The sequence below is a fragment of the Dendrobium catenatum genome, unplaced genomic scaffold, assembly GCF_001605985.2.
Source record: "Dendrobium catenatum unplaced genomic scaffold, ASM160598v2 fragScaff_scaffold_1422, whole genome shotgun sequence".
NCBI classification, from domain to species: domain Eukaryota; kingdom Viridiplantae; phylum Streptophyta; class Magnoliopsida; order Asparagales; family Orchidaceae; genus Dendrobium; species Dendrobium catenatum.
The window spans coordinates 729,437-752,888 of NW_021319884.1; the positions used below are offsets into that span (position 1 = coordinate 729,437).

The window sequence follows — 23,452 nt, forward strand, 5'->3', positions numbered from 1 at the left end:
TAGGGGCTGCTTGTCTGATTGAACTTTACTATACTGAGTTATGTCGACTATGGCCTTCTTGCTTGCAGAGGATAGAGTTCTTGGGATTTAAGTCTTGTCGACTCCAATCTTTATATTGTGGAGGATCATGCTTGAAATGTGGGACTTATGTCCATGCCCTATAGGCATGGCAGCCCACTCGAGAATGTACACACATGTTGGTGGATTTGATTTTTTGAAAGGGTTTATAAGTTTTCATATTGATTGCATGCTTTTCAGAGCAAAGTGAATTCTAGTCTATATTTATAGCCAGTGCAAACTCTCTGTTATTAAGAGACACTTTTGTTTGAGCACACGTAGGAAATTTGATTTTGTGCAACTTGATGTATTTATTTAAATAGGGATCTGCATGTTGTGTGCCTGAGACAATATTGATGTTGCCAAATAAGCCTTAGACATTTTTGACTAAGCAATTTCTCAAAAAAGAAACAGAGAATGCAATTATAAAAAGAAAAGGCAAATTTCTAGATTTTACAACTAATTTTCATATTAGTTTAATGCTTTGACCTCAAAACTATGCTGTTAGGTTTATAGGTGTTATGTTCATGTCATTTTATTGAAGTTTAGATGCTTATCTAAAAAAGTTTCAGATGCTTTGGTTAAATTTTAATTTATCTCAGTTAATTCATATATGGCTATACAGGATTGAAAATCAAGTGGTTGGATCAACTTTATTATGAAAAAGCATTTTTCTTGTCTTATGCCAACTTAATGGAGAAATTAAAAAAATATCTTCTTGTTTGATTGGAAAAGGAAGTTGGGGCTTATCTCTTCATGGATTTATGCGGAGAAATTTCTTGAAGAAGGAATTGCATAAGAACCCTAATATACTTGGAAGGAGGAACAACTCCGTACACACAAGTTTGAGTGAATTATTTTCACAACTTAGATCAATGTGGAATAAAGAATCAACTTTCATTCATTAATCATAGTTCAAAAGTCAATACAATCAGTCTTATTTATAAAGGAAAAATAAAAACCTAAATTAAGGATGAGATCATTCTTATTCTTATTAACTGCTCTTTTAAAATTTTAAATTGGTTCTGTCAAAGGCATCCTTGAGTTTTTTTATCTGCAAGTATCTTAATAGCCTTACAATCATATATGACACCATGTAAATCACTCAAGCTTCATAGATTATAATTTATTCTTAGATTTTTCTTTGTGAATTTCTAAACCTTGTTGATGAATTTTTTCTATGTTATATCAACAATGTTTACTTTCTCATTTTGCATGTGTTTTCGATCAAGAATATTTTGATTTTATTATGTGAATGATTTTTTCTTATCTTTTTAATCCTCATTCTTCCTTCAGCACTACTAAGTGTTGCATTAAAAGTTAAATAGTTTAGTTTTACTTTCTTTTAATAGGACTTAAAATTGTGCTTAGGTGTCTGGGAGGGCTGAGTACACTGATGACACAGCTACACCTCCAAATACTCTTCATGCTGCTTTTGTGCTGAGCAAAAAGGCTCATGCACGCATATTGTCCATAGATGATACACTTGCCAGAGCTTCACCTGGCTTTGCAGGATTGTTCTTAGCAAAAGATGTTCCTGGCAGCAATAAGATAGGACCTGTTGTCCATGATGAAGAGGTATTTGCATCAGAAAAAGTTACTTGTGTTGGCCAGGTAAATTGGCAAATCTGAGTAGTGGGAATGTCAGTTTTTTGTGATGCTTTTCTCATGAACTATATATACTTGTATACACTTTTTGCAGGTTATTGGAATTGTTGTGGCTGATACACATGTAAATGCAAAAGCTGCATCGAAAAAAGTAGAGATTGAGTATGAAGAATTGCCTCCAATTCTCTCTATTAGAGATGCTATTAAAAATGAAAGTTTCTTTCCAAACAGCAAGAAATGCCTGGTAAAAGGAGATGTTGAATGGTGCTTCCAATCAGGACTATGTGACAAAGTCTTAGAAGGGGAAGTTCAAGTAGGAGGTCAGGAACATTTTTATTTGGAGCCGAATTGCAGTCTGATTTGGCCAGTTGATGGTGGAAGTGAAGTTCATATGATTTCCTCCACTCAAGTAGGTTAAACATACTTAAGTGGAAATTTCTCTGGTGGCGCTTTTGATCATTTCTTGATAATTCTGCATTTGGCAGGCAAAGAAGTCAATTTCTTTCCATTTATGCGTAGTTTACTTTTTTTAACATAAATTTTGCTTAGTTTCTTCCTTGCATAACACATTAAGGCTTTGTTTGGGATGACTTTTTTATGCTTAAAATTTTTGTACTAAAAAGTTGCTTCAAGAAGCAAAAAGAAAACTGTACCAAACGAAGTCTAAATGATAGAGACAACTTATTCTTAATCTTTTTATCCTTGCATTAGTCATTGATAAAAATATTTGTCACAGTTCCCATTGAGGTGTATCCAAGTTTTTATTAAATGATAATTTCATTCTTAGAAAATCCCTGTATGATTCTTATCTTATTCCTCAGGCTCCTCAAAAGCACGTGGCCACCGTTGCTCGTGTTCTTGGTCTTCCATTTTCAAAAGTTGTTTGCAAGACGAAGCGCATTGGTGGTGGGTTTGGAGGGAAGGAAACAAGATCTGCATTCATTGCTGCTGCAGCTTGTGTACCATCTTATCTTCTAAACAGACCTATTAAAATTACGTTGGATAGGGATGTGGACATGATGATAACTGGTCAGAGACATAGCTTCCTTGGGAAGTATAAGGTACTAATAACTCCATACTCAGAATGTTATCTGGTATTCATGTTATTGTAATTCTATGGACAAAAATATCTACACTATAAAGATTTAGGATGTGCTAAAGTGCTGAATTTCATTTCTTTATTCTTGTTTTTTGTCTTTTGGTATGATTGCCAATTAAAGTGACTAAAAAAACTGTGAAAAAGATTAGAGACTTTGCGGGCACTAAATGAAATTTATAGCTAGTACCAAAATATACACTTACTTGAACATGTGAGTAGCATGCATGATATGGCGCTATATTGTGTTTGCTATTGACTAAAAATAGCCTAGATATTTAGATTCTAATGTTTCTTTCATAATGTTATTCACAAAATAATGAATGGCATTACATTAGGAAAATATAGATTTAATTAGGATGGTAATAAAATAAGAAAACATTTATAGTTCTTGCTAACAAGAGTGAATAATGCATTGTAGTAGTGTTATGTACATGCTCAATAAATGATGAGAGTTTTCAGTTTTCAGTGTAAAAGGTTTGTTTGCAACATCTAATTAAGTTGTTGCACATTCTTGTGATTGAACTTCTGCAGGTCTCGGAATATGAACATGTTAACTTCTTTGTTGGCTAATTTAAAATATGATTAAAAAAGGAGAAGACAGGAAAATATAAAATTCAATACCTCGAGTTGTCGATCTTAGATTTGGCTGGGATGATTTCAAATTGAAGCCCTTGGGTTGTCAATCTTAGATTCAGCTAAGAGGAAATTCAAGTGATGCCCTCGCCCCGTCGATCTTAGATCCGGATGGGATGAAATCTAATCCAAGACCTCGTGCTATCGATCTTATATCCGGCGGAGAAGAAATCAATGCAAGTGCTGTCTCGATCCCTCGCTGGAGGGAACACAGAGAGGCTATCGAAATCGCTTCAGAAAACTACCAAATTTCGGGAGAAGCAATTCAATTTAAGCATTAATTGATTAATTTAATCAATTAAAATGTGAAAAAACTATTAATGCAGATTTAAAATTTAATTAATTGGTTAAGTTAATTAATATTTAATTAAAATTAATTAATTTAAATTAATCAATTAATTGGAATAATTAATTTATTAAAATCAATTAATTGAAATAAATAGTTAATAAAAATTAATTAATTACTTGATTACTTAAAATTAATTAATCAAAATTAATTGAAATTAATTGATTTATTAAAATTAACTTATTAATTGATTATTAATTGAAATTAGTTAATTAAAGTTAATTGCTTAATTGTAGTTATTTAATTAAAATTAGTTTGTTAATAAAAAACAATTAATCAAAATTAGTTAATTCGATTAATTGATTGATTAATTGAAAATTTGAGAGCAATTTAAAAAAATTCAAGAACAATTAAAATTTGAGAACCGTTAAAATTTAAAAGCGATTAAATTTAACTTAATTAATTGATTAATTAAATAAAAATTTTATTAATTAAATTAATCAATTAATTATTTAATGTGAAGAGAGCCACTGATGATAAGTTTTCATTGAGGGCAGAAAAAGAATTACTGTTTTTTTTACTAATGAATCATAAGTACAAGCTATATCGAAACCACACTCTTAAAACTAAAACTCAAACAAAAGAAAACCTCTCCTACACAAACCCTTCAAGCTCTCCAAAACAACTCTCTGTGCAAGCTCTTTAGTGCTCATGGGTAAGCTCCAAAGCAGCAAAACTCCAAGCACCTACAAGGTAAAGAAACAAAAATGATTAATACCAAAACAACTGCAGACTGCTAAAGAAAAAGAATAGGGTACTGGAAAGTAAACTACGACACTGAAAGAAAAAGAACATGTTACTAGAAAGTAAACGATGGTACTTAAAAAGAAAAAAAGAATAAGGTACTGGTTTATGAAAGAAAAGCAAGGTACTAAAAGCTAAAGTAAAATAAAAGAAAAGCAGGTTAAAATACTAAACTACTAAAGCATGAAGAGAAACCATCAAGCCACAATAAACTACTGAAAGCTAGGATAGATGGGCACTAATGTCGGATGGTAGGTGTGTAACTACTTTAAAGCCAGCCTAATAGGCAAGTACTAGCTAAAATAGGGTAAATACTAGCTAAATAATGCACGCGATCTCCCAAGGAGAGTTATAAATCCTCCTAAGGGGAGCAAAAAATATTTCCTAAGGGAAGTAATCAAACCCATTGACAACTTCCAAAAGAAAGCAGCAAGTCCTACAAACCAAACGCTATTTGGCCACCTCTAATAGAGGCCGTAAGACCCGCTATACGTGCTACTTCTAATAAAAGCTATAAGACCTATTTGTATCCAAAACCTCTAGGCTACTTCCAAAGTGAAGTAGTAAGATCCTCTTTTAACCCACACATGGGCAACCTCTAATAGAGACTGTAAGACCCGCTACATGGGCTACTTCTAATAGAAGCCGTAAGACCCGCCACACGGGCTACTTTTAATAAAAACCATAAGTCCTGGCCCAAATCCAAACTTACGGGTAACTCCTAAATGGAGCAACAAGACCCAATATAAATCTAAACTACAGGCAGCTCCTAAACGAGGTCATAAGACCTAATCTAAGTTTAAACTGCATGCAAGTCCTTAATGGGGTCGTAAGACTTAACCTAAGTCTAAACTGCAGGCAACTCCTCAACAGAGTCGTAAGACCTAACTTAAATCTAAACTACGAGCTACTTTTAATGAAAGCTGTAAGTCCCTACCCAAATCCAAACATGCTCGCAACTTCTAAACGGAGCAGCAAGACCCAATATAAATCTAAATTACAGACAACTCCTAAATGGGGCCATAAGACCTAATCTAAGTCTAAACTACATGCAACTCCTAAACGGGGTCGTAAGACCTAACATAAGTCTAAACTGCAGACAACTCCTTAATGGGGTAGTAAGACTTAACATAAATCTAAACTAGTGGCAACTCTTAAGCAGAGCCGAAAGTCCCAACATAAATCAAATCAACCTACATCTATCCACTTCGGTTTACTCGAAATCTCTGAGAGGAGGCAACCCATAGCTGCTAATCAGATTCCCTGGACACTACATTCAACAGTTGTTAGTATTGGTAGAATGAAACCTACGGTATACCCGGGACGACGGAACTATGAGATCTTGATCGGGTGTACCTTCATTCCCCACAACCAAAATTAAAACTATTGCGCGCTAAATATTGATTCATCCTTAATCGAGAGTTCTCTTTTACGCGTTAGGATGGGTAATTAACTATGAGGGATTGGGCTCATACGAAGTGGAACCTCAGAACTAAATAAACTCTAATGCCGATCATCAGGAGAAATCTGATTAATTTAAATTCTAATCTACCTCAAGGAAAATGGGACCTTAAGCTTGCGAAAGCTGGGTTCGCGCCGTATCGCAACATTGCTTTCCTAAGTGGAACATATATCATAATCGTAATTTGTTTCATCGATTTGCCCTCACTTTAATTTATGTAGTTTTTCGTCATTTAAATGGGTTTCTTATTAAATAATTCATAGGTTGGTTTCACAAATGCTGGGAAGATTCTTGCATTGGACCTTGAACTCTATAACAATGCTGGAAATTCACTCGACCTGTCAGCTGCAGTACTTGAGCGTGCAATGTTCCACTCAGACAATGTCTACGACATACCTCATATCCGAGTTAGCGGGCAAGTTTGTTATACCAATTATCCAAGTAATACAGCTTTCCGCGGATTTGGTGGGCCACAAGGTATGATAATTACAGAGAATTGGATTCAGCATGTTGCCATGGAGCTTCAAAGAAGTCCTGAAGAGATAAGGGTAAAATGCATTTAGTTTCATGTTATTATTTTTTGTAATTGAATGTGTATTGCTGTTCAAATTATATATGTTGTTGATTCCTCATTATTATTTCCTCAGGAAGTAAACTTTCACCCTGAAGGACATATACTACATTATGGTCAACAAGTACAGAATTCCACATTAAATTTGGTGTGGGACGAATTGAAGGCAGCCTGTGACTTTCCAAAGGTTCGTGAAGTAGTAAATCAGTTCAACCTCCACAGTCGCTGGAGGAAACGGGGTGTTGCAATGATACCTACTAAATTTGGAATCTCCTTCACAACAAAATTTATGAATCAGGTGTGTACAAACATGTATAGAAAAATTCTAGGCTGAATTTCTGGAACATTATTTTATGTTACTCAAGTGAGGTTATACTGATTTTGTATTAATCTTAACCTTCTGAAGGGATATCCGGAATGGTTTTAATCTATGTTGCACCGATATGGATACGGCGATACGTATACGAAATGATACGGATACGGGACACGCCAGTTCTTAAAAATATATGATACGGATACGGCGTGGATACGACATTATAATATATAAATAATACATAAAAATTAAGAAAGTAATCAAAGTGTAATATTTGAAATTACAAAAAAATTGAAATAAAAGTAAGCATTAAATATTTAAATGTCTAGTACATCAACAAAAAACAAGAAGATAAATTGTTCAACACATGAAATTTCAACTATTCAATAGAATGAATGATAGGATTAGCTTCTTCAGTGGTTTGTCTTTGAGTTTCTATATCATCTTCAATAAATATCATAGCTTCTAATTCAGGCTCATCAAGTGAAAGATTAGCAATTTATAATATTCCCATATCCTCAAGAGATTCAAATCCATCTCCAGCAACATCCCACATCATGTTGTCTCCTTCCATATAAGTTGGAGTTTTCCTTGAGAGAAACCGAAGGTTTGTATGCACGTAAAGTAAATCTTCAGCCCATTGTGGAGTAATTTTATTTCTCTTCATTGATTGGATGAATGAGTATGTGCTCCAATTTCTTTCACAACAGGATGAGGATGAAACTTGGCCAAGCAATTTTATGGCGATTGTTTGAAGTAGAGGTGCTGAAGCTCCATGTATAATCCACCACATTTTCGGATCAATTCTCCACCTATCACGCAATGACTCTTGGTCATCAAAGTCTCCTAAATAACCAAAAAATTTAGCAAGCTCAATATTGACACTTCTTCTCTCCTCATTTGGAAAATAACGCTTTAAACATGTATTCCTCATATTTGAAATTTCTAAATCTTTCTGTGGAGAAACTCTTTGAGGATCCTTTTGAAGCCATTCTTTAGTTGAATATCTTCAAATAACATTAAAATAAAATAATAAAAAATATTGAAATTACAAAACAACAAATTGTGAATTCATAAAGAAAAAATGTTGAAATTTACCTTGGATTTAGTGAGTGAGCTAAGCAATGTAAAGGTGTATTACTTTTGCTCCACCTATTTTCTAGAATAACATAAATAATATCCCAAAAGTTCGAGTCTTCATAAAGTGCCTTCCTCTCATGTCTATATATAATTTCTTTTACTTTGGCTAGCATTGAATCCACATCTCAAAACAAGACTTATCTATATCAGCTACTCTCAATATCTCATAAATTGGGTCTGTGAAATTTATGATGTATTCAATCTCATCCCACCATAAATAATTGAAAAGCTTCTCTTTTACATACCTAGCCTTTCCAACATCATCTTCCCTATAACATGACCATTTGTCACTGATCACCATAGTGAGCAATACCGAGCGGTACCGAGCAATACCGAGTTACAATACCGAGCGATATTGAGTTCCAATACCGAGCGGTACCGAGTTCCAATACCGAGCAGTACTGAGTTCCAATACCGCTCGGTACCGAGTAGTACCGAGCAATATCGAGCGGTACCGAGCAATACCGAGTTACAATATCAAGCGATACCGAGTGCCAATACCGAGCGGTACTGAGTTCCAATACCGAGCAGTACTGAGTTCCAATACCGCTTGGTACCGAGTAATACCGAGTTACAGTACCGAGCGATATCGAGTTCCAATACCGAGGGTACCGAGTTCCAGTACCACTCGGTATCGAGCAGTACCGAGCAATACTGAGTTCCAGTACCGTTCGGTACCAAGCAGTACCAAGTTTCGATACCGAGCCTATGATTAAGAAAACGAAGAACGACGAAGAAAACGAACCTTCACTGCTCACGTCGCCTTCACTGTTCGCGTTGTCGAGCCGCTCCGTCGATGAAGGATGATCCTATCGACTTTAATGCTCGCGTCGTCAAGCCTCTTTGTCGACAAAGGATGATCCTGTTTGCTTCTATGCTCGCGTCATCGAGCTGCTCCTTTAACTATAACGAAGAAGATGAACACTTGTGTGGAAACGAAAAATCTAGCTCTTTGAAATGTTTCAACCGCATAAATGAATATGGATATTGAGCGGAAACGGTGGAAAACCGAAAAGAATAGGGTAAATTGCGGCTCAGTGTTTTTTTTAATAGGACACGCGTATCCGATACGCGGGTCCAGTCAAATTTAAATAATATTTTAATTGGACATGGCAAAGCCGTTTCCGACACGTATCCGTGCCGTATCGGAGGTGTATCCGTATCCGACACGTGTCCGATACAGCACGCCTCGTAAATAGGAGTATCCGTGCAACATAGGTTTTAATTGTGGGAAAAAAAGTTCTAGCGGAGAAATGCATTCTTTCTTCCACTTTTCCTGGTATAATCTAAAAAATAAACGAAAAATGCTCATCAGTGTCTAGCTCCTGAAATTTTCTTAAGTTGTGCTTGTCTGTCCCTATTGTTTTTATGTATGTTGCTTTTTGCTATTGGAGAAGTCATAAAATATACACAACAATGCAATGGAAGAAAAGGTCGACGATGGAGGAAAGATGGGCTAGAAGATACATCATGATTTCTCATGCCGTTGATGTTAAATTCTCAAAGCATCTGAGGGAGAGAGAATCCTCAACATCTTGGGAGGGTTATAACTATAGTGGCAGTCAAGAAATTCAATTTATCAAGAATTAAGTATGGTTAATGATCATCATTGTTTGGTTAAGATCTACTACATTAATGAATAGTTGAACTGATACTTTAAAAACCGAACCAAACCAATCAAATAAGATCGGCTCAGTTTGATTTTTTGATTTTATCCAAATAATGCACACCCCTAAGTATAAATGTAGTAGATCTTAGCTTTATAAGAAGTAATATATTGTTAGAAGAATTCATAAAATATACAAAATAAACATAAACTAAAATGTAGTTTTCAACATTTTTACCCTGACATTAGCATGGACACAACTACAACTATGGAAGTTTCTTTATGTACGACATCTAATTTTTCAAGACAACAAATAATTTATGCACATAAATTAGATGATGTAACATGATCACAATACGATGCATGCAAGTCTAATGAAGCATGAGCCATAAGCTTTCTATGGAAAATGTGATGGTTAACATTATAAAAAAAGTTAAAAACTTCTGATAAACACCTTAGAAAATCCAATGGATCTTCCTTCCTACATTAATAATTAGCTCTCTTGAGAAACGAATTTTTCTTAAAATACCTTAGTCCAAAGTTTTAACTAATAAACAATAGAATTCATATACTTTTAGTGTCAGAAAATATAGCTAGCTTAGGCTTTTACGGTGGAAATCATCTTGAAACAGTCCATCAATAAGAGTCCATAAATGTGCGAATTAAGTTAGCATTCTCCAAATGGTTTTCCTGTAATTTGATTGATCTAGCAACATAGACCCAAAGGTAAAATCAACTTCTTGTTGAAAAACAAGAAAAGGAGGAATCTTAACATGAGAAGGCTTAGTGAACTAGTGGCTTCATTAGACGTCAATTGATTGGGTTCATTCTCACATTGAGACCAAGGATCAAGTTTGGAGTTTGGTTTTTGTTCTCTAGAAAATGTAGTTGTGAGGTTTAGTGCAAGCACCTATATAAATTAGATCAACCTCAAATTTAAGTGTAGGTTCAACTAGAAAATCATCATAAAATTGAGAATCTTCTTCTAAATCATCATCATAAAAGAGATCATGATCTTTTATGTCTTCAATAGAACCAATCTCTCGATCAAGGGATCTTAGTACAAGTGGCATGAAGTGGAAAATAGCTATTGGAGGAGGAAAGTGCTAGGTAATAGTAATGAAACCAGAGAGAAAACTATGCTGAATTCTAAATTTCAGCAATATTCAAAATAGGTTTTGAGAAGTCTGTAGATAAACTGCAATGAAATATGCTTTTGATTGAATAATAGATGAAAGAAACAACACGATACAATGAATCTTCGATTTGAGAGGAAGATCTGACTCTCCCAATTCCTAGCCGATGATTAGAGCTCAAACAACAATAAGAGATACCAAATTTCAGACCAAATTCAAGATGAAAATCTCCTCTAGGAAGAAAAACTACTTAAAGAAAAATACAATTAAGAAATCCCTAAACAACCATTAATTTTGAATTTTTTTCTTCCCAAAACCTTTACTAATTACAACCATTACTCTATTAAACCATCTGGGCCCTACAAAGCCATCTGCCCCCTTACTGGGTGGGAGTTCCATTCCGCTTGGGACAGAACTGAACCGGTCCAGGTTGGACCGGTTCAGTCGGTCCCTGGATCGGCCTAACAGAAAGATCTTAGGTAACACTAAAGCTAGTATTGGCTTGACTAGAGCGGAATGATCAACAATATCCTATTTAATACATCACCATAAAGTTGATTTTGGTAGATTCAAGGCTTTCAATTTTATTGATGATTTGAGGAGTGGCTTAGCAACAATGTCTTAAATATATTTATCATTAGAAAAGGAAATATGATAAATTCTACTTCTATGATGATGTGCATGATATTTACTGGTGAGGCCTATCCAGAAAGTCTTTTAAAATAGATATTGTTGGTTTTATTTTAGAAAATCCATATGAACGCTAAGCTCATTTGATGTAGTGGATCGTCGGAAGACTCGACCTGCAAGAAGGATTTTTGGCTCCCAATCCAGGGAAGAAGAGAAACAAGCTTTAAAAGCTTCAAAGACTAAAATATATCATTCATCCCCTTTCCCTACTACAAAACTTGCTTATATAAGCTAAATAGAATACTCTAGAAGGCACTTGTAAAAAGCACATAACAAACTAATTAAAATATGCCTAAGGAGAAATTTAGTTAAGATGCTCTGCATCATTCTCCCCTTGCACCAAAAAGGCCTCGACTCCGTCGAGGCGCGTTGTCGGGAGGGAGATAGCAAACCTCCTGGATCAAAAATTTTGTTCTCATCATTTGTTGCAGCTGCTTGTAATAAACTATCATTTCTGAATAATAAAATGTTAGATTGTGCTTCCCCATTCATTCCCGTCATACGACCAAAAGCGTTTGGCCCATTTATTCCTGATAGTTCATTGTATGTACGAATATCATAAAGGAACCTGAATGGATTTGAAACTGAGACGGGAGTTCTTTGTTTGATAAGTGATAAACTTGCTGCACAGTTTAGGGTGAATGCCTCCAGGCTTGATCCACCATCTAAATGCCAAGGATCCATGACATACCAAGCTTGGGAATAAGCTTTGAGAAGCAAATAATAAGTAATCATATTTGGTACTATCCTTTTACCAACCATCTCCTTATAAATGTTCTTCAATTGCCATGGCCTTCCACATTTACCTATGGCCTCCAACATCTTGTTGTGAGTGAACGACTTTGGCTTCACATCACGTTCTTTCATTTCCTCAAACACATTGAGTGCACCATTGAAATGACCAGAAGCTCCATAAACTCCAAACATAGTCACAAAGGTAGCAAGATCAAAATTCCATTTTCCTTTGAGCACCTGATCATATAGAGCACGAGCCATATCTACATTGCCCAAGCGACCATAAGCATTGACAGAGTGGGGGACATCATATGGACTATATCCGAATTCTGGCATCTTCTCAAACCACTCCACCATTTTCTGCATCATTCCATAAGCTTGATCCAGTTTTCCAATCCTCCCAGCTTTGCATAAGCCATTAATAAGGGCGTTGAAGGTGAAGATGAAAAGATGAAAGATGATAATATCAGGTCCAAGAGCATAATCGATTGAGGAAGGGATATGACCAAAGAGGTAATTGCCAGATAAGGTGATATTGGATGAGATCCTGAATTTGCTGGTGTCGGGGAGTCCGCCCGGTAGTAGATTGCCATTAAGTTTGTTAGAAGAACAATCAAGTAGTTGGAGAAGGCCATCCATGCTTTGCCGTTGCAGAATGCTACCAATAATTTCTTTTTCCCAGAGCTGAAACACTTCAAGCTTCGGAAGATCATATATGAAGTCCGTGATAATGCCATAGATCTTGCTTAGGAGGAGATTTAATAGTTTGATCCGTGTAGGGCTGGCGACGGGTGTGAGTAGCCGTGCCGGCTGAGTAAGTGTTAGATGTGGGATCGCGACCTGGTCGCGATCATCATCCGTCTCGCATGAGCAGCAGCGGCCAGATCTCGCGTGGGCGGGAGGAGGGGCCGGGTAAATGGCGGAGTCAGAATGGCTTCTGCCTGCGTGATCAAATGTTTGGGTCTTCGCTGCAGAGAAGTCAAGAGAGCGGGGAAACTGATCCTGTATAAGCGAAGGCGCCGATGCCACACTGAGTGGGAGCGTGAGCTTAATTAAATCGGTAGGCAGTCGTATCTGGGATTCAAGTTGGATCTTGTGTGCTGGAAGCCGAGGCGGTCCTTCGAAACCCTCTCCCTCGACCAAGTGGACATCAGCATCGATGCGAGACTCCGGGCACGCAGGAAAATTTAATCGGGAAATTGTTTGCTGAAACAGAGGCGGGCGCGTGTGCGGCTTAGCATGCTGGAGTCCGGGCATGGGAATGCGAAAGCTGAGCGAGAGCGGGAGTGCGGCCCGGACGGACGCCTGAGAGGATGTAGGTTCACAGGAGCTGAGTGGGAGCGGCAGCGGGAGCGGAGTGGTGTTGGGGCCCGAATCGTGCTGGAGGCTTGGAGGATGTCCAGCAAGCTGCTCTCCGTCGACGATTTCGACGGAGTCGGAATCGGCATCGAGCTGTGGATCTACTCGGGCCGTGGGTACGAGAGCAAAATCGAGCTGGAGAGAGGGAATGGTCGCGAGTTCCAGTGGCGGGTGCTGGGTTCTGGAGGCGGAGTGACGTTGGAACGGAGGGGGGTCACGCCACCGAAGCGGGAGTTCAAGCGGAGGGTACTCCGGCGGTGGATCACGCCATCGGAGAGGGAGTTCGAGCGGGGCGTAGTCATCAACTACTGCGGGAGTATGGCGGGACTGATGGCGTCTGCGTGAAGCGGACGAGGAGATCGAAGAAGAAGAATACCTCGGTATGGTTGCCGACGACATTCGCATCTTCCTTATTGCCCGAAGGTTCCTGTCGATCTAATCCAATGAATCCTTCGCTTGAGCTTGATAGAAGGCGATCCGGCTTCGAGCATCATCAACAGCCCACCTTCCTTGGCGTCGATCGTCGTCGACCGCCAATCTTATTTTGCGGCTTCGATCGTCGTCGACAGCCGACCTTCTTTCGCAGTTCATCGATCTTCGCAAGCTCCGGGCTCTGATACCAACTGATGTAGTGGATCGTCGGAAGACTCGACCTGCAAGAAGGATTTTTGGCTCCCAATCCAGGGAAGAAGAGAAACAAGCTTTAAAAGCTTCAAAGACTAAAATATATCATTCATCCCCTTTCCCTACTACAAAACTTGCTTATATAACCTAAATAGAATACTCTAGAAGGCACTTGTAAAAAGCACATAACAAATTAATTAAAATATGCCTAAGGAGAAATTTAGTTAAGATGCTCTGCATCATCATTAAATCTACCCGCAAAAATTTCCAAGGGATTTTTATCAGTATTCCATCATAAGATATGCCACCAAATTTCTTTTAACTTATTGTTTATTATCCTAAACATCTAATTGAGCACACTTTAGAAGCCTTTAATTGTATATGAATTAGTAGCGAGTTAAAATAGGTAGTGAAGTTTAAATTAATCTTAAAAATAGAATTTGTGAATGTTTTCTTTTGACATTACAATTAAGATTAATTTACAATAGAATAAAAAATTATTAGCAGATTGGATTCCATTTAATCAATATGTGCTATTAAACGTACATAATATCAGTGCTTCGTTAAGTGCAGGAACATGTGCTTTGATACTAAATATTGTAGAGCAGGTAGTGGAATGATGAACATCTTGGGGGAATGGTGAGAGAAAAACAAAAAGAGGGATGAAAAAATAAAATTAGAAATATACACAATTCTTTTTAAAGCAAGAAATGTATATGACATGCAATTTTAGGAGCGAAACTCATAATGATCAATCAATATTATTGAAGATCAACTGATATTTTGCTTGATAGGTTTAAATATCTCTATTATATTAAAGATTGAAGAAATAAATAAGGATGTAATCTCTAAATTTACAGCTTGTTAGTTAAAATGAAAAAGTGCTTCAATAGTATCATACAATAAAAAACTATTATGAAAAATTAAGGAAATTAAATTGTTTAGATCTTTTGATTAGATGGATCTAAATGTTGGTATAAAATGGCATAAATAATAAAGTATGGCAAAACTTGAAAAGATAGTCTAAAAAATAATTATATTACAAAAAAAAAAAAAAAATCCTCAAAGCATCTAATGAAAGGGTTAAATCATCCTAAAGCAAAAAGAGATGAAATTCAACAGTGGGACGATTGAAATTAGCTAGACAGAACGAACCTCATACCTTCAATAATCAAGTATGATTGCACATGAGCATGAAAAATTCCCTTTATTGAAGGGCATCTCATCATGATGTTAATAAAATGACCTTCATATTTTTTTTAATGACATGAATACTTAAGAGGACCCTTAACTCCTATGTGATTCAAAATATATAAATAAATTAAATAATCTCTAATAGTAGGAGCTAATAGTAGTCGATCAGTAGAAATCCTTAGATTTTCTTAGTGGACTTAATGGGCAACATCAAAATATTTCTTCTTTACCTTGAAAATTATAAAACAAAAGGGCAATTTGCTTGTACTTTTTTTTTAAAAAAAAATATTCCTTCTTTCTGTAAGACTTAGGTCAATTTGCTAGAATTAAATTGTATTGAGATGTTATTGTCAAAATTGAGTCATTCTATGCCATGTGTTGACACCTTTTTTTTTTTTTTTTTAATTTCATCTCCTTTTTATGTTTGGCCTATTTTTTTATCATGATTATGTTTAATTAGGATTTGTGCACAGGCTGGTGCTCTTGTTCATGTTTATACTGATGGCACTGTTTTGGTGACTCACGGAGGCGTTGAGATGGGACAAGGACTACACACAAAAATCGCGCAAGTTGCTGCAACATCTTTTAATATCCCTCTTAGTTCTGTTTTTATTTCAGAGACAAGTACAGATAAGGTAGTTTTATGCTTCGTTTGGGATGGCTTTTTTACTGCTTTTTAAAGCAGCTTTCGAGTACAAAAATTTTAACTTTTGATCTAAAAAGTTGTTTTAAGAAGCAGTAAGAAAGCCATCCCAAACAAAGCCTTAGTAAATATTTTTGAATAGCTTTACGCCCACTGTATTTTAAATAAACATCAGTAGTGATAATGTAGCGTAGAAGATATGATTAACCTATAACTTAGCTGATTTCCTTTTTATGCATACTTTGTATTGGCCCAGGTCCCAAATTCATCACCTACTGCTGCTTCTGCTAGTTCAGATATGTATGGTGCAGCGGTTTTAGATGCCTGCGAGCAAATTAAGGCACGAATGAAGCCTATTGCAGACAGAAACCAGCATTCTTCCTTTTCTCAGGTGATGCATTTACTCTTTAAGTTTTCTTTTCTTTAGCTCATATGAATCCAATGTGAAAGCCACTTCTGCCCTTCCCCTACGCTTGGCCTTGTCATGGCCCCCTTCTCCCTCAAACCAGTCCTCACTACTTATCCTTTTAAATTTTTTGCAGGCAAAATGGTCATGGAAATTCACGTATTTGCAATCTAATATCTATAAATTTTAAAATTTGGCTTATTCAACCTTTTTTTTTTGCAAAAAAAATTCTATGAAACCAATTGTGCCATGTTATATATACTGTATTAATTATGTGTATCAAACTGCCTTTTGCAATTGATCTTATTTTTCTTAAAAATAAACTATAATTGTCTGTTTTCGAATAACACATGCATATATATGATTCTTATCTTATTGATGCAGTGAGTCTTTTAAACATCTTAAGTCAGTCCACAAATGTTTTATTGGCCGTAGGCCAATAAAAAGGAGTCAAATCAGCTCATAATAGATTTGAACCAGGCTCATTTTCAAGTCTTTTAATTTTGGCCGAATTTCTATTACTTTTTCTTCAAATTGAACTATTTTATCAAGCTGTATGTTCTCTTAGACAAGGGTAGGTTTAAATTTAAGAATTTTTCAAGATTGTATAGGATTAGATTTGGATTCAAATGTTAAACATTTTCCTTGTAATCCTATTTCCATAAATATGGATACATGATGTGTAATTGAACATTATTGATTGATGATTCAGTGAATAAAAAAATTGTGCCAATTGAGTGCTTTATAGATCTCAAGTTGCTTTATAGATCTCAAGTGAGCAGATAGGTAGAAAATTGACAATCTATGAAATAACTTTTAAAAACCTTTTAAACAGGAGTATGAAATGAACCTGCGTAATGCTTTGTCGTTTGTGCATCCAGAAATGGAGCCTCTATAGAATGCCTGCTCCATAAGTGAAAATAAAAATATCACGTTCTAAAATATATTTTTTTTTTCTAATTTGAAGCAACCAAATGAGCCCTTGATGAAAGCTTTCATATTTCAAGTCCTCAAAAGTTTTTCTTGTAAAAAATTCTACTAAAATTTGCCTTTTCTTCGTTGATAGTTGGCATTGTCATGCCATTTGGAACGTGTGGACCTCTCTGCTCACGGGTTTTACATTACCCCGGATATTGGCTTTGACTGGAAAGTTGGAAAGGGGATTCCATTTTCCTACCATACTTATGGAGCAGCTTTTGCAGAAGTTGAGATAGACACCTTGACTGGAGACTTCTATACTAGGACAGCCAATATTGTTATGGATCTTGGTAACTCCCTTAATCCAGCCATCGACATTGGACAGGTATTGTAGACTTTCTTTTTTTTTTTTTACTTCTTGTTTCAAGCTGTTAGTTAAATATCATCTTCTGAAGTTTTTTGTTAGATTTAGGTTTCGTTTGGTATGACTTTTTTATTATTTCTTAAAATGGAGTTTTAGTTAAAAAATTTAAATTTTTATAGTAAAACTCTTTTATATGGAGGATTGCATCGGGCTTGTTATGTGATAGAAATGTACCCCTCAAACTCAAACTTAAGGGAAAATTCTATAAGATGGTAGTGAGGCCTGCAATGCTTTATGGTGCCGAATGTTGGCCATTAAAAGAGAAGCATAATACTAAGTTAAGTGTGGCAGAGATGAGAATGCTCAGGTGGATGAGTGATGTACCCTTAGAGATATGATACGAAATGAGCATATACGTGAAAAGGTTGGAATAGCTCCAGTAGAAGATATGATTAGAGAGAGTCGCCTTAGATGGCTTGCTCACATAAAAAGGCGACCTTCCGATGACCCGGTTAGGAGAGTAGAGGTATTAGATTTGACTTATGTTAAGAAAGGTAGGGGTAGACCTAAAAAGACTTGGTTAGAAAATATTATGAATGACCTTTCTTTATTAGATTTAAACAAGAATTTGACTTTTAATAGAACACAATGGAGAAAAAGGATTCATGTAGCCGACCCCACGTAGTGGGATAAAGGCTTGATGTTGTTGTTGTTGTTGTATAGTAAAACTCTGTTTTAAAAAGCAACAAAAAAGTCGTCCCAAACAAGGCCTTGATGTTATGAGATTATTTTTTTCATTTTTTAGCATAGTCGACGTCCAGTAATAGAATTAGGATTTTGAATGAGAGGGGGCAAAAGGATTTAGGCGTGGGGGAGGAACTTCCTATAATTTACATGAGTGTATCAAAATTGAAGGGTAAACTTTTCATATTATACTTAGCTAAATAGAATTTTCTTAAATCTAAGAGGATGAGAGCCACCTATAGGAGAAATTATTCTATGTGGAGGCCGGATGCAGAACGCCGTCCGGAGACCAACCAGAATGCGTCACATCAGCGGTACCGAGCGAAGGGGTGACATGGCGCATTCTGGTTGGTTTCCGGACGGCGTTCGACATCCGCATAGAATAATTAATCCACCTCTAGCCCCACTTTGTTCCACGATATTTGCATCCATGCCGTTTTATTTGGTAGAAAATTGAGGAGGCAAGCTCGACTAAGCTTTAATAGATGCTATAGATCTTGACCATGGATGCATTTTTTAAAACAGACTACGATCTTTTTTGTCAAATCAATATAAGATTTACAGCTTTTAAACTCAGACTTAATATTTTCTGTTGGTTAGATACAGCCTTAAAGGCAATCTTGGTTTTAGGCTACATTTGAGACGGCTTTCTTACTGCTTCTTAAAGCAGCTTTTTAGTACAAATTTTTTTGTACTAGAAAGCTGCTTTAAGTCCCAAACGAACCCTTAGTCTCTAGTGCTGTAAAAGTAAAATTTTTAATTTCCTTTTTGCTTTTTGTGGATAATTGTATCAATGCTTCACTCATTTGATTTCTTATTAATATTACAACTATAAAACATGTACCACTGGCTTCTATGAGTTTTCTAATCGTTGGATTATAGTTTTTGGTTGCAAAATATATGTTCTAAAGAGAGAATTCAACTTGAATAATGTAAATATACCTGATATTCAGAACCATGCATTTGTTTTCCAGATTGAGGGAGCTTTTGTACAAGGCTTAGGTTGGGCTGCCTTGGAAGAGCTGAAATGGGGTGATGCAGATCACAAATGGATTCGAACTGGAAACCTGTTCACTAGTGGACCAGGGACTTACAAAATTCCATCTCTGAATGATATTCCTCTTAATTTCCATGTGTCCCTTCTCAAGGTTTCTTTCATTTGGCCCCTTGGAGAGATTTTTCTGTGCGGACGTCGAATGCAGCTCTAATCCGGATACCAACCAAAATGAACCACGTCAGTGATACCGAGCTGCGGGTTTAGTTATCCGGATGGGGCTCGGCTTCCACACAGAATAATTTTTCCTATCCTTGACATTATTTTTTTCACTAATTCAATGTTTTCCAGTTACTGCAAGAAGTTTGCAAATTCGAAACATTTACAAATCATCTCATATGTTCTTCCTCCACAGGGGGTCCCAAATCCAAAGGCCATCCACTCCTCAAAGGCTGTTGGTGAACCACCATTCTTCTTAGCCTCAGTTGTCCTCTTTGCCATCAAAGATGCCATTATTGCCGCTCGGGCTGAAGAAGGTTGCCATGATTGGTTTCCACTCGACAATCCCGCGACGCCGGAGAGGATTAGGATGGCTTGCATAGATGACTTCACCAGACACTTTGCAGGTTCTGACTTCCATCCTAAAATAAGCATCTAATTCTATTTGATTGCCTGAACACCACTAGAATAAAGCGATACAATAAAACTGAAGAGCTCTTATCGTGTTGGAAGCCTCTCACCAGTTTTTCCAGATGTTATTCAATAATGAGCTTTTTTTTTGCCGAAGTTTCTATTGGCAAAGCAATTCAATGTGTAAATATTGTACCATTTATTGTTGAATATCCAGTATAACTAAACTATGGCATAGCTTATTTGGGACTTTGTGCGAAGTAATGTTATTTTGTATGGTTAGTAGTAGACATCCTGAATGTAAATATTGTTATTTATTGATTGATTTTGAGAAGATGATATTGAAAATAAAATTATCATTAATAGTTTTTTTATAGACTTAGGCCTTGTTTGGGACGGCTTTCTTATTGCTTAAAGTAGTTTTTTAATACTAAAAAGTTGTTTTAAGAAGCATTAAGAAAGCTGTCCCTTAGGCTTTGTTTGTGATGGCTTTCTTGTTGCTTTTTAAAACAGTATTTTAGAACAACAGTAACAACAACAACAACAACAACAACAACAACAAAAACAATATCAAGCCTTTGTCCCACTATGTGGGGTCGGCTATATGAATCCTTTTTCGTCATTGTGTCATGTTAAAAGTTAAATTCTTATTTAAATCTATTAAAGAAAGAATTATTTCTAATAATTCTTACCGTCTTTTTAGAACAAAAATTAAAATTTTTTGTATTGAAAAATTATTTTGTAAAAAAGACTTCCCAAACGAAGCTTTAATTTTAGGCACTTGTAGCAGTAGACATCTTGAATGTAATAGATGCGAGCTATGGGCAAGCGCTCTGTTTTGGATGGTAAGATCCTTTTACTTTGCTGATGTTTATGTCAACACCCCCTTCCCCTATTGCCCAATATTGTCCTTCTTTCTTCCTCGTAGGCGATTTCTTTATTTTTCTGTCGATTTTTGTGAACTTTTTATTGTATGCAGATATCGGATGCAGAGAACCGTCCGGTTTTCTCTCTGCTTACATTAAAAGCGCAATCAAAGTGCAGTTGCTATCATAACTGCGTTTTTATTATAGACAGAAAAAAAAATCAGACGATTCTCTCTCGTCCGATGTCCGAACACAATAATCTCTCATTTTTGTGACGCTTTTTGTTGCCTCTATTGACTGCTGAAGGCCCTTATGACATTCCTCTCTCTTTGACTTTCTTTGACTTAGAACTTGCTAACCTTCACACTCAACACATCATCAAATATTATGATTGTTCTCATAATGTGTGTTATTATTTTCAATATATGAATGGAGAGAAATATAAAGATTCATATATAATCACCCAATCATTAGACCTAAAATGTGATTCCTCTATTAAATTTCAAGCTCCAAAAAATGTGAACAAATGGTGTAGATTTTAATAGTTACTCTCTTTCTATTGCTTTCTTTTTTTTGATTGCGCGATGGTTGAAGAACATCATCAGCCTATAATACAAAAGCTAAAATAAACTTTGAGAGTAGTGCAATATAAAATTGCTCGCATCCAATACTAAGGTTTTATTTGGAACGGTTTTCTTACTGCTTCTTAAAGTAAATTTTAGTATTAAAATTTTAAATTTTATGCTAGAAAGTTGATTTAAGAAGCAAGTAAAAAGCTGTCTCGAATGAAGCTGGACAGTTTTTGGCCATTGGTTTTCGCTTCTTTCATTGCATTTTTGTGCTAGAAAGCTGCTTTTGAAAGCAATAAAAAAATTGTTCCAAATGAAGCCTATACAAAAATTTTTAAGTTCATCATTATATAATTTGTATTGGAATTCATATCACAATTATATAATTTGTATTGGAAATCCTATGTCATTATTTTTTCACAATTTTTTTTCTTCAAAATATGAAAGGAATAAAATTATATATTTATAATTATTATAAAAAAAAATGTAAGCTTTCAGTCATGTTATTTAGAAAGTCGTCTCAAACAAATCCATAATTTAAATGAGGCAAGGATAAATAATTAAATTTTATACTTATAAAAAAAATATTGTTAGAAATTTTAATAGCCACAAGATATTCACTTTTAATCAAAATTATTGAAAATCCTTCATTTTGAAAATATTAATTAAATTATCTAAAAGAAAGAAAAAAAAAACATTCAATTTAAATTTAATGTAATAATAAACATAACCAACTTGAGCTTAGGATAAACATAACCAATTGATTAAACTCCTTTGAGTTGCTTTGAGATTTAGATATGGGCCAAACATTTTGCTCGATCAAATAGAAAATTTAATGATCATAATAATACTAAATATAATATAAAATAAAATTGCTAACTCAACATATTAAAATATATTTTGTTTTCTTGGGTTTTAAGCGTACAAGCTTAGCCAATGTTGGGGTTGAAATGATTAATTGTTAAAAATATTGTAGAAATGTATTCAATGAATCTTTTCATTTATTTCTATTGGGATGGATTGATATTTGAGACCTACCATTTTTATTACTTAATTGTGTATATCTATAATTTCAAGTTTGTTGAATGGTATGACCTAGCGCTTACACTAGATTGCATTAAGATTTGTGCACTAATTGAATTTGATAAAGCACATTTTCATAGGAAATCATTTTAAGGTTCTACTCTAAGAAAATTCATCTAATTTATAATATTGTTGATTCCAATCTCAAAGAGATAATTCAAAACCAATAGTTAAATTCAAATCTTTAATAACATTATTCTTGACGCCAATAATCACCATAGATCCATCTATTATTATTCATATAAAGTTCTGATGTGGATCACTTGTGAAAAAAACTCCTTTGATTTTATTTCTTGTTACGTAGTACTAGGGGTGGAACCAGCCTTAATTCTGAGGGTCTTATAAAAAAAATAAAAATATATAAGGTTGCAGAAATAATTTATTTTGCACATAATGACTTTTCACAGACTTATTAGTTAGTGTTAGAAAAATTCGAGTTTTTAATTTTTATAAGGGGGGCAATAATTGCTCCCTCAATAGTACGCAATTTCGCCCCTGGTAGTACTTAATTCAATAGAATATATAAAAATATGTAAGGATATTCCTGATATTTTGTATGAGGATGAAATTAAAAATTATTGTTTTTGCTTTGAGATTAGCACTAATGTGAATAGCATATTATATTAATCTAAAAAAGGTAATAATTTTTAAACCTATCATATTATTGAATAAATTTGAATAAAATTTTGATAATTCATAATTTAAAGATAAATGTTCTTTTTCATTAATATAATCCTCTATTATTTAATAAGTATCTCATGAGGCTATATTTTTTATTCATTTACAGTTATAACATCCAAAAAGCATTTCCCTTAAACGCGCTCTTTTCTTGACTTTGTCAATTGCCGTCCAAATTAAATTATATGGCTAAGATTTGATAGTTTACCAATCAATTCCAACAGTTCTTATAGAGGATAT

At 35.2% G+C, this 23,452-nt stretch overlaps 1 protein-coding gene across 1 annotated transcript; it reads left to right on the top strand.

Moving 5' to 3' along the window:
• Positions 1-1,428: 1,428 nt before the first annotated feature.
• On the top strand, positions 1,429-20,379 carry LOC110115026 (xanthine dehydrogenase; the record flags this gene model as incomplete). Its single annotated transcript, XM_020848126.2, is given in 10 exon segments — positions 1,429-1,671; positions 1,760-2,074; positions 2,487-2,726; positions 6,213-6,497; positions 6,597-6,818; positions 15,791-15,952; positions 16,217-16,351; positions 17,433-17,669; positions 19,367-19,540; positions 19,802-20,379. Coding segments are annotated over 10 exon segments (2,256 nt in total), but the record flags the coding sequence as incomplete, so codon positions are not given.
• Between the last annotated feature and the right edge of the window lie 3,073 nt (positions 20,380-23,452).